This window comes from Poecilia formosa, unplaced genomic scaffold, assembly GCF_000485575.1.
Source record: "Poecilia formosa unplaced genomic scaffold, Poecilia_formosa-5.1.2 Scaffold64, whole genome shotgun sequence".
Classification (NCBI taxonomy): Eukaryota; Metazoa; Chordata; class Actinopteri; order Cyprinodontiformes; family Poeciliidae; genus Poecilia; species Poecilia formosa.
The window spans coordinates 1,832,652-1,844,713 of NW_006800003.1; the positions used below are offsets into that span (position 1 = coordinate 1,832,652).

Here is a 12,062-nt window from a genome sequence, read left to right on the forward strand (position 1 = left end):
CGAATTTGCCTCTTTAACATTATGCTACTACTTGGGTTGCTTTAGCAACAACCCACTCAAGCTCGCATGGCCACATACTACATGGAAATGACAAAAAAAAATTATATCGTCATCCTTTCAAACACTCTGGGAATAAAACAACACATTACAATTATTCTGATCCATTGCTAAGATAGTAATTATGGATATCACGCTGGTAAATAGAGTTATTCCACCCACACGGAAAGAAGATGCAAAAGCTGCCTTCAAGTCTCTGGAGAACCAGTGCATGCAGGCTGACATCCACAGAGGAGGGAGAGACATCTATTGGAAGCGTGTCCCACACTGCACGCTCCGAGTGCAACAGAAGCTGCGGTGCTCACTTTGGTGATCATTTCCAGTGAAACATCAGAGCAACCTGGTATATCCGTGACTCGTGGGATTGCCTGATTGGCTGCCAGGTTGATAATGAAAATGAATGAGAGTGGACACAGGCAATTACCCCTAATAATCTCTCTGTCGCCTAATGAACAACTGTTTCATCAGCAGTTTTGTTAATATCTTAAATTTCACAATCGGGGCTCGAGGTTGCTACCCTTTTACCAGAATTGGGTGCTGCCATGTTAAATTATGTTCCAGATCACAGAGGAAATTTAATATCCACATCACATCTCTTTCTAACACCTGGTAATTTAAGTAATAACGTTATGTCTGGTATGCTTTAGGTGACCTTTAATCACCAGAAGCTGATCGTGAGCCACAGAACAGTGACCTTCCAAACACGCACTACCCGTGGGGGTTAGGACATGGGCAACACAAATACAAAGGGCTGGTTTAGTCAATGCAGCCTTATTGATTGTTTGTCAAAGGAAAGAAGGAACATGGAAGGCAAATCAATTACACATATGCAATGTGTAATTACATTTCAACAAAATTGCTGAGGTGTGGAAAAAAAAAATTCAGTTGACATTTATGCTAGTCTGGTATCCATGCAAACTGAAGAAAGCAGATGCATAGACAGAATATAAAGAGTTGGGGAGGTTGAGTGGAACAGACAGACATGAAGAAATACGTAATTTTGAGGAAACAGCATCACAAAGACCAGGATGAGCCAGGAGTAAAGTTGTGGAAAAGTTTAAAGTAATATTTGGCGAAAAAAAAAAAACTAAATCCACAGCTTTGGGAACCCCAACAACAATTCATTCTGACTGTACCGATGCAAACAAAGAATAGGCAGAAACTTCAATCTAGAAAGTGACATAGGCTACCCCTAATACCTTGCTGCATGTTTTCCCATCGCCTCTCTAGAGTTTTGGGAGACGTAGAAGTTGAGGATCTACACTGAATTTTAAGTTATTAGGAAGAGTAAAATAAAACACCTTTTCATTTGTTTTACAGAAGATCCTTCGCAGCTGTGCAGAAGGTGCAGACTTTGTTCTGCATTTCGAATAGGAGCAACTCTACATTTCACGGTCATTACACTGCTGAAAAGTCTTCTGCGGCAAAATGCGCCTCCATCATACGAAGAGGCATTGCGTTATGGTACACGCGGAAGGGTGTGTGTTTGTTATTTCGCTTAGTTTCCGCACGTCTACATCTGCTCCAATCACACATGCGTGGTTTTAGATTTTCTTGCGTGTCGAACAATACAAATAAAACAACAAGCAACAGTTCTGCGAAGCTTAATTCTTTTTCGCTTGGGGTTGTTTTATTAAGTTCACTTGGGGAGAGCAACCTGCTGCCGTGTGATTTGGTCATCACCTTTGTGATGCGGTGCAGCCTGTGCAGCGCGCCCCTCCGCTCCTCCTTTCTATATAGTACACAGCGGGACACTCCGCAGTTCGCTCATCCCGCTCCTTCCCCTTGCCTTCTCTTTACGCGCTCGACGTCTCTGCATAGACAGCGCTTGAGAGAGAGCCACTCTTCTCCAGAGCTTTTTAGGTGCTGGAAAGGCGCAGGGCACTCAGCGTTCCGATGGCGAAGCGGTCCATGTGGTCGTTCATAGAGAAGGATTAAAACCTTTTTTTTTTTTCTTTCTTTCTTTCTTTTTGTTTTCCCTCCCTCCACCTCTTTCTCTATCAGTGTGTGTTTTCTCTTCACACTAATTTTCCACATAATGTGGGACGCGCGTTGTGTGCGCGGAGTGCTCCCCTCAGTCGTATCCGCCTAACTGAAGGGGGGGATCCCGGCTCGTTTTTCCACCTCTGCTCCCTTAGGACACAGAGGAGTTTGCATGAAAAGGCTGGTTTACAGCGGCAAGGTGAGGCTGGCTATTTAATGCGACATTAATAACATTGTTAGCCTGTCGTTACTTTACACTGAGACCAAAAGGAATTTGTGAGCTGCAAGAGAACTGATACGGGAGGTAGGTGGTGGATTGTGAGGGGGCTCAGAGTGACTACTGAACACTTACAGTGTAACAGGTATGCTGCAGTGTACACACACACATTCATATATATGTATATGAATGTGTATGTGTTTTTTTAATTGTTTTTTTTCCCCCCACACACACATAATATACCTTATGAAACAACAAGTCCTGAATCAAATTTGTTATTCAAAGTGGCCAAGGCCAAATGTAACTAAGCTAAAAAAAAAGAAAACATGACAGATGGACAATCTTCCAAAGTTTCTGCCACATTTACAGATAAATATGTAAGGTTGAATTTTATTATGGTCTGTTATAAGAGTCACACTGATGTGAGATTAAAGCCTTACTATGAAGAAATATTGATGGATCATAAAGCAAAGCAGCTACCTTGACTGATAAAGTGGAATCATTGATTTGGTCCAATGCTTTTTAAGAAATGTGATGAAATAGATCAATAACACTGTGCAGCTGTCATAATGCTTGACTGGATGTTTGCAACCTGATGGGAGGTGCTCTATGTTGGATACGTTTTATTTCTTCTCTGTCTCAGAAGTCTTCTCTTGTTTTTGTTTTTTTTTCAGCCATGGAGGGACTTGCCTAAAGAGGATCCAACTTAAGTCAAAAGTTTCATACTTTTTTTCCTAGTTTTAGTCTTCGCCAGTTGTAAGATCTTCCAAGAAGTTTCCAATTTCATTATCATGGCCGAGAAGCTTGGACCGGCGGGGCCTAAACCCAACAATGTCCGAACTGCCCCACCACTGCCCCCCGAGCCCATTGAGATCATCCGCACCAAAGCCAGATCGCGCAGGGTCCGCCTTAATGTTGGGGGTCTGAACCACGAGGTCTTGTGGCGGACCCTCGATCGCCTGCCCAGGACCCGGCTTGGCAAGCTCCGGGACTGCAACACCCATGAGTCCCTCATGGAGATCTGCGACGACTACAGCCTGAGTGAGAATGAATACTTCTTTGACCGGCACCCGGGGGCCTTCACCTCCATCCTGAACTTCTACCGCACGGGCAAGCTGCACATGATGGAGGAAATGTGCGCCCTCTCGTTTGGCCAAGAGCTGGACTACTGGGGGATCGACGAGATCTACCTGGAGTCCTGTTGCCAGGCCCGCTACCACCAGAAGAAGGAGCAGATGAACGAGGAGCTGCGGAGGGAGGCTGAGACTATGAGGGAACGAGAGGGAGAAGGAGAGTTTGATAACACCTGCTGCCCGGAGAAGAGGAGGAAACTGTGGGATCTCCTGGAGAAGCCCAGCTCTTCAGTGGCTGCCAAGGTAAGAATCCAAGACTAGAAAGTGAGATTGTACCGCCTGAGTCTCACATTTCCTGCTCACAATCAAAGCCAAACACTCTGGTTGCATAATAACACATTGCAGGCATGCTTGTTAAAGACCAACTCCCACGTGCGCTTCAAAACATGCTCATGAGTTCATCAGCTTGAATCTGATATGGTCAGTAGAAACAGTGGCTAAGATGAAACGGTGAAGCTTTTATGAGTTTATGACTAAATGCAGAAGGCCAAAAAATATTTTCGTGTCAATCAACTTAATTTTATGTCCTTCATAAGAAGAGATTCATGTTTTAATTCTGATGCGACATTGTTTTGAGTCAGTCTTAGTGGCTGGATGGTAGAACAGGATTTTCACAGGTATATTATTGCCTTTCTAAGCATTTATTTGAGTTAAATTATATGATTTTATTCAAAACCAAGGTTCTCTGTCTACGAGACTGTTGTGTTAGTTGGTTCAGTTTTCATTTCATTTTAAAATTCTCTTCCTATTGAAAGAATCTTTAATTTGATACATCAGTTCTAATTAAAAAAACAGTTATTGAAAGTAGACTTACCTTTTTAAAATACCGTACTGAGGATTGCTTATATACCATTATAATCACCAGTTTTGTGTTTGCATGTGAAAGTCAGAAACTGTGTGACTACAACACCATCACCCTAAGAACTGTACCTCATAAGAAAAAAAACATGCTGCAAGTTTTCTTTCCTTTTTGATAGATTACTGTCTCCATTTTATTTTTGCAATTTATTACTGAACTCACTAAGTGCATCAAAAACCAAGATTTGCCATTGTGCAGGATGGAAAAACTGATTGTTCAGTTTGATGCATTTATTGAACAAGAAAAAAAAAAAGACCAATTATGGGGGGCTTTATGCGTTACTGGTCAATGCATTTTGTTTACATCTCTATTTAAACTGTAAGTGAAAACGCAGCCAGCCTACGTAGAATAATAAAGCAGATTGTATTCTGTTGTAGGGCTTTTTGATACTGGAAGCCCTGAATAAAATAAAAAAATATAAATCTGATTGATTTTTATAAACCTTTGGAATGTTATATTTTTTCTAATTGTAAGAAGACTATGTCTGATCTGTTATATGTTCTGTTTATTTGCCAATGCCAATACAATAATCTCTGTTTAAAGAAACAAAAATAGAAAAGAAAATCAGATTGTTTTCTTTTGTCTTTGATCTGTTGATTGGTGATCAGAGCTGATTAAGGGAAAAAAGACTGATTTCAATCTCTTGCCTATTGATCGGTGCATCTCTAGATCCTGCTCTTTTCTCTCTAAATGAACAATGTATCTCTTGACTGTGCAACTTGGCAAACTAATATTAAAAACCTTTTGAGTCGTTGGTCAAGAGTTAAAAGAAAAGATGTGACACCTCTCATTGGATGGAGATTAAATTTCTTATTATTGGCCATTATGCCGAGTGTTCCCCCTTCCTGCATTATTGGCATATTCCCTATTTTCTATGAATCAACCATTGGTGGTGACTGACAATGATCCTGTCTCAGCTTGATTACAGCATTCATCCTTTATAGGGAAGCCATGTATCATATGAATTAATTAGACAGAGACTGCCGATATCTAATTTAGGGCCTAACTCATGTGACAGCACTTGAGTAATTTGCTATGCTGTGCGATGTCTGAAGTGATTTACTCCTCAGTGGAGTTCTTTTTTTGACTCTAGACACATTTGTGTATTGCTGACTTGTACACTAGCATGAGGGGGGAAGCCCTCGGTTCATCGAAGGGAAATTCCATCCTAAATCAAATTGTATTAACATCCTGCTGACAGGGCTACGTGGAGAGCCTGATCATGACTCCAGTAGCTCAGGCTATCGGCAGCTGGAAGTCATACAGCAGAAGTACAGTGGTGGGGCCGCATACTTACAGCAGCTCTCTGAGTTCAGGGAAGCCTTTTACGGCTCATACGTCGTGCAGTGAGCTCTTTTGAAAGCTCCTGACTAAGGAAATGCCATTACTAAGTCCACTACAGTGCCACGTGCTTTCATACAGACAACCAAAACTCTTTGTCAAATAAAATTTGCCTTCTGGCACACACATTTCCCCTTTCCTAGTTTCTTTTATTTTCCTTTTACTCAGTCTTCTTAAGCCATTTGTGCCAGTTTTTGTGCTTTATGCCACCTACAGCCCTTTTGGCTCTTAAATGAAATGTAAGCATGAATGTGGTGACCTTTTTCACGGGGTCAATTAAGCCATGATTTTATTCAACAAGGCTTTCATGGCCTTGGCTTTTAAGCTGAAAAGATAGAAATCCAATACACATATAAAACCTAGTGGCTAAAAGCTGTGGAAAGAGGTTCAGAGGAGAAACCGGCAGAACAATGCCTTGAGTGATTTACCTGGTGCAGTCATGTACGTTCTGCCCAGGTTGCTGAGCTTGATGTTTGCAAACCTTTAGCAATGAATTATGAATGAAAGGGTAAAAAGAAAAATGCAGTAGGTTTTACGTGTTACTCTGTTTTATTTTCCTTTTGGGAGAAGACTGGGAATTTAAAAAGTTAATGTGTCTAAAACTACTAAATGCCTGTTTTTGTGAAAAGTTTGAATTCATGGGAAAGAAGAATAGTTTATCTACACATAAAGTCTTTTTTTTATTTTTTACATTTATCAAGTTTGAGTGGATGCCAGGTTTCAGGGTGGAAATTAAGAGATGATTTTATTTATTTATTTATTTATTTATTTAGTATTATGTAGGTCCAAAAATTAAAACACCAAGTTAATTGAAATACATTTGTTCAAAGAATTTCAGAAAAAAAAAAAATATATATATATATATATATATATATATATCAATTAGTATTTTTTTTATTAGTCACAAAGATAATTGTCTAACAGATTATGGAGAATTATGTTTTATTGCCTTTGGTCCTTAAGATATAGTTTATAATATTCACATAGAATATTTTGTCCCTTGTACATTTGTGACTTTTGTTTTACAGGGACTAAAGGATGCAGTTGTACAAAAACGTATCAAGCTTAGGAGGCCATATTGCGGTTGTGTCGTTGCTGTAACAGAATAAAACTGACATGATTTTGTTTGTGTGTATTCCTTCCTTATTTTTATGCGAAATAAACTTTGGTCCTTTTTTGGTTGACATATATTTGCTGGCCAACGTGAATGGAGATAGAGACGACAGGAGGACTGCAAAATATATTGTGAACTTAAAAAAACCCGCTTGCTACAGTTGGCTGCAGTTACTAATAAGCTGTCTATATGTTTTAATATGCAATTACATTTTTCAGTTAGAGCTATTAAGATTTTGGTGGCGCAAAGCATACATCCTTAATAAATTACATGACAAGATTCGGAGCTGTAAACATCTTTAGGTCGCCTTATTGATATCGGGCTGCCCTAAGAAATAATAGCAAAGGATCCGTGAGCGTTTTAAAGAGATCAGTGCTTCTTCCTTGCAGAGTCAGCCAGCCACACACACCCCCACACACACCAGCCGTGTCCAGCCTTGTTCTTGCTCCTTAATGTGGCCGTGCTCCATTACTCTCCTTTTTATCTAATAAGCTAGTCTAGCTGGTGGAAATAAGCAATGGGCCGGCATGGGCGCAGCCTTTTGCTGTTCGGCTCTGCCGTGCTTGGACGCGGCCAAAGCCTCTCCGACCACAGACACTGTTGGCAAGCTCTTGTGTCATTTCTCAGGGGCGTTTGCTTCTGATCACGACGGGCTGCCTTCGTCCAACTGACTGTTATCTTCCACGCATAAATTCACTGAGCCAAAGCTTGCAGGTACACTGATGTAGATGTGGAAGCTGGAAGAGACCAAGATGAGGAGAGGTTGTGTAAGGGGAAAAGATGTAAGAGCCCTTTAGTCCGCCTTGAGCCAAATTGTCTCAGAATTAAATCCAAGGAGCTGTTTTTAATCTTTTGCAAATTAAGTTACTATGAATCTTTACTTTTGTACAAGTAAAGATGTTATTTTTTTTGCCATCTTTCTGAACATTTATGGGTTCAAATCCGATTTTGCACCATCCTTTATAGAATTTTACTAAAACTTAGTTATCTTTACGGAGAAGCTTAAGGTAACACAAGTCAATTGGAGTTATTGTCTTTCCTGGCCTGGAGCGAGTCATCCTCGTGTATTACAAGAGCACAGTTTAGGAGAAGCACACCTTCTTTCACCCCCAGTTGTTTCCTGGTTGCATAACCCTACCAACAGACCTCTAATCAGTACAGCCTAGCATTTAGGCACTAGCACCTAAATCCTCTTTACTCGCATTCATAATCAGATAAGAGAGAACCTCCTCGATTATAGGTGGCATGAGTTCTTATGGCCCCCGCATGGGAGTTGAGGGAGCAGCATTTATCATCTGGATGTTCCAGGACACACTTAAAACCCAGTCCCTCGTATACCACTCGCTTTATTTTCTCCATATACGTCAGCTGCAAAGTGGAGATTTTTTTAAGGTTGGATAATTTCTGTAAGGTTTTGGTTAAATTTAGAGAAACATAAGCACTCAGGTTTTAGCTATAGCCTCCAAACGGTTGTGACCAGGTGCTTTTTTTCTTCCATCCTTCATCGTTGTGAATTAATGCTATGAAAACAATAACTTATTTTATTAATTAATACTGTTGTGAATACTTACCACAACAAAACCAAATTGTCTTTGTGGTAATCAAACATCTAAATAGAGTCATAATTACTGATACAATTATTAAAAAAAAAAAAAATGTTTTCCACTTTTCCAGACAGTTAAACACTGCTTTCAAAAGGAGAATAGATTAATCATAGTTTGCCAGGATTAAGTTTTATTGAAAATAAATCATGAAGGAAGATCTTATAGTTTACAAAAGATTGCAGAAAATGCTACGTGGCTAATTCCTATTTGATACCTGTTGCTGCTTGTGTTGTACAAGAAGGAAGTTTATTTAAAAATGACAACTAAATTGAGAGGGTGTCTAATTCTATATTTTGAGTAAAAACTCATAGAGTTTGACTTTAAATTTTCCATCTCAACTTACAATTGAGGTGTAATTTAGCCCTTGCTGATCATGATGTCATTAGCTAAAAGAAACATGAATCATGCACTTGTGGCAATCATTTCAAATGTAGCTGACATTGATTTGTAACAGAATGACAGTCAACTTCATTGTTTTCTCACTCTCCATGTTTGTGTCTGTGTCAAAGTATAATTATTAAAAATGGTAAATGGATGTGATACAGTGAAACTGTGGTATTTTTGCCCCAAATTGTCATGCTATTAATGTCAAACTAGAACAGGTCAATAAAGTATATTCTGTTCTTTTAATCTCATTGTAGCCCATGGCTTAATATGGCACACAGAAGGAAAAAACCCTACAAATGAACAAAACCCAAGCGTGGCATTGCGCATTATGATTCCGCGTTGGATTTTGCATGCAGAGGAATTAACGTCAAGACGCATCTCAGGTGTCTCAAAGGAGCCCACTGGACTGTCTTAGAGCTTATTGCACTTGACTGTGTGCATTATGATTCACAAATGGGGGGCATCATTTGGTAAATCTCATGAGGCACAGCTCATCTTAAATATCCTCACTGTTAAAAGAGGCAAAATGTGCGTGGGGGAGGGAGAACACGTATGCTGATGAAGGAAAACTCTAGCATAAGTTCATTTTGTAAACAACACAACCAGTGTAAGCCAGGGCTAATGAGAGAGGCCAGATGGTGTTGGAGGCCAGGTTCTACGAGTAATTGCACCTGTCATCACTGGAGCATAACTACTGAGGATTTGCTAACTAAACACGCCTTTTGCTCCAGTATTACAACCCGAAAAATCATTTTCATGGATGATTTAGCTGTCTCAGAGCCCACATGGTTTGCTTTTCTTTAATACAGTCTTTAAAATAACTAACGACATATAATTTATGGGGAAATAAAGAAGCAAAAATAAATATACTTATAATATTTTAGATGGGAAAACAAAACACAGTAATTTCGTATTGATTTATGTTTTATCCGTGTATAGATCAGAGACGTCAATGCTTCCCATATCTACTGTAGATTGAAAATAGCCAGAAAAGCACAATACACATAATTGTTTACCTACTTAATTTTTAGAGAATTTGATGGCAGGGTGACAAAAAAAAATATCAGTAAATGCAGACCAACTTATTTATGAATAGAAAATACTTATATTACATTTTTTTCTGTAGTTCGTGAGGGGATTCTAGAAAATTACTTTAAATCATCAAAGAAGATGCAAAACTTCCCTGGAGAGTGTTCAAATTAAATCAGTATCTGTTTGAAATGAGCTTTGGCACCTAAAGTACCCGAAAAGTCAGCTACAAAACAGTAAAACCTGCAAACACGCAAAAAAGTTGATGCAGTAATAGTTATCCAATGAGATCCTTACAACTGGTTTTATGGTAACCGGAAACTTTTTCGACAATTAGATTATTGCAGGCCATGAAAAATGGCAATGAAGGTTGTATAACTCTTACACTGGGTAGTCAAGATTTCTTTTGTTTTTACTTTTTTTTTTATTTCACTTAAGCGTTTCAGATTATTAAAACTGTGATTCAGTAGACACAGTGGCTGTTTTGCAATCTGAAAGGCTTTAGGTTTGTAAGTGTGATTACCACTAAATAAAATGTAACCAATGTTTTCTTTTTGTCCATCACTATGAACGCTTTTTTGCCCACTGCAGAATTGTTTGAATTTAGCCAGATTGGACAGTTTTCAAGCACGACCCACTTGTTCACAGCACAGCATTTTATTTGGATTTGCTTTGACTGGGTCACTCCTAAACTTGAATTTAGTTTTATTTACTCAGGGATTCTTTGTGAGATACTCTAATTTGTTTGGTGATTTTAAACATTTATGGACGAAAATGAAAAACAGAACGAATTAATCCGGGACACAGATTTTTTCATGGCACCGATTAAAATCCACCAACAGTAGAAGGAAGATTCAGTTTCTTGACATGGTAAGTATCAGTTCACAACCTGTCCACCGTGTCATTTTTGTAAAGTCTTGGACGTCCAGCAGAGCTTTACAGCTTCATTTCAATGAAAGTGACACTAGACAATAAAACTATTAAATTTGATGACGTTAAAATGTCAAAACCCTTCTAATAACCGATGATTATTTTTATTTTAATCTCTCCTTTATATCCAGATTCCATTTGTTTGCGCGGTTTACTTATTCAGCTAGCAAGAAGTCAAGTAGACCAAACGGACCAAATGCTCTCGATCCACCTGCCATCAGATTAAGACATAAATCCCATTGAAGGCTAGCAGAGGCTCTGTGTGGACCCACAGCAAGTAGCAGTGCTGCCAGTTTGAGTGACACGCTGAGTAAGAGGCTAATGTGTTCCTTCCTCCTCCTGCCCTACTCGTCTCCTTGCTGTCCCCCTGATCATTGCTCCCTCTGCTGCCTCGAGGGACGTTCGTTCATCTCGCTCGCTGCCGTTTTCCCATCCCAGAAGGCATTGGGAAAAGCGTGAGATGGAAAGGAGAGGGATGGGAGTTTAAAGGAGTCATCATTCTAAATGCTATGAACACAAGGTCTCCATTACATGCTTCAGTAATCTCTCTTCACTCTCTCAGCTCACAGCCAGCCTTCCACATCCATGCACATTCATACAGTATTACATATATTATGCCTTTACAGTGTGTAGTACACAAGCTGGTGCTCCCATTCGCTGAGGACACACACTGAAACATACAAACCCTTGGATATTGCTGAACTGGCTTTCTATAAGTACTACAACGCATCCGTTGCCATGCTGTGTTTCCTTTTCCTATCTCCATACTGTGTCTGTTTTTATATTCTTCAGTTTTCTCGACTTTCATCCTCCAGTTGTGCTCACACAGTCATTTTTACCCTCACTTCCACCACCTCAATGACAGTTCTACATTTCGTCTTACGTCTCCCTTTTCCACCTCTCATCTCTGTATTTTTCGTTTCCTGCACATTTCAGTCTTCAACTTTTTTTTGGAAAACTGAGTTATAGCACTTTTTGCTGCTTCATCTTGAGAGCTCTGACAGGGGAGATCATTGATATTCATTGAAAGGTTCTCACATTTGACTCCTCATCAGTCTTGCCTTTGGTCGCAGGTGGATCGAGAAGTTTTTCAGTGGCCACTTGGCCACCTTCTCTGGAGCAAGAAGCATGTGCTATTCTGAAAGCTTGATACATTATTTAATTTTACGTTGTCTTTACAAATATTTCCTAATTATCATTTTTGGCTTATTTCATATTTTCTTTTGTTTTTCCAAGAATCATGGGATTCCAAACAAAACAGATTTAATAACTATTCTGCACCAGTGGGGGGCAAGAGCATTGATATGTGATTACTGTCAAAAGGCTGTGATACCAATTCTTCACCAATAGGTGGTGACAAGGTTGACGTTAACGACATCAGAAAACAAAAGAAAAGGATCACGAATAT

At 39.5% G+C, this 12,062-nt stretch overlaps 1 protein-coding gene across 1 annotated transcript in view; it reads left to right on the forward strand.

Moving 5' to 3' along the window:
• The first annotated feature begins 1,602 nt into the window (after positions 1–1,602).
• Positions 1,603–12,062, forward strand: part of kcnb2b (potassium voltage-gated channel subfamily B member 2b) — a 107,496-nt gene continuing 97,036 nt past the window's right edge. Inside the window, exons 1-2 of the mRNA XM_007554601.2 lie at positions 1,603–2,239; positions 2,932–3,633. Of these exons, the coding sequence (XP_007554663.1) occupies positions 3,049–3,633 (585 nt within the window). The 5' untranslated portion in view covers positions 1,603–2,239; positions 2,932–3,048. The remainder of the gene's footprint in view (positions 2,240–2,931; positions 3,634–12,062) is intronic.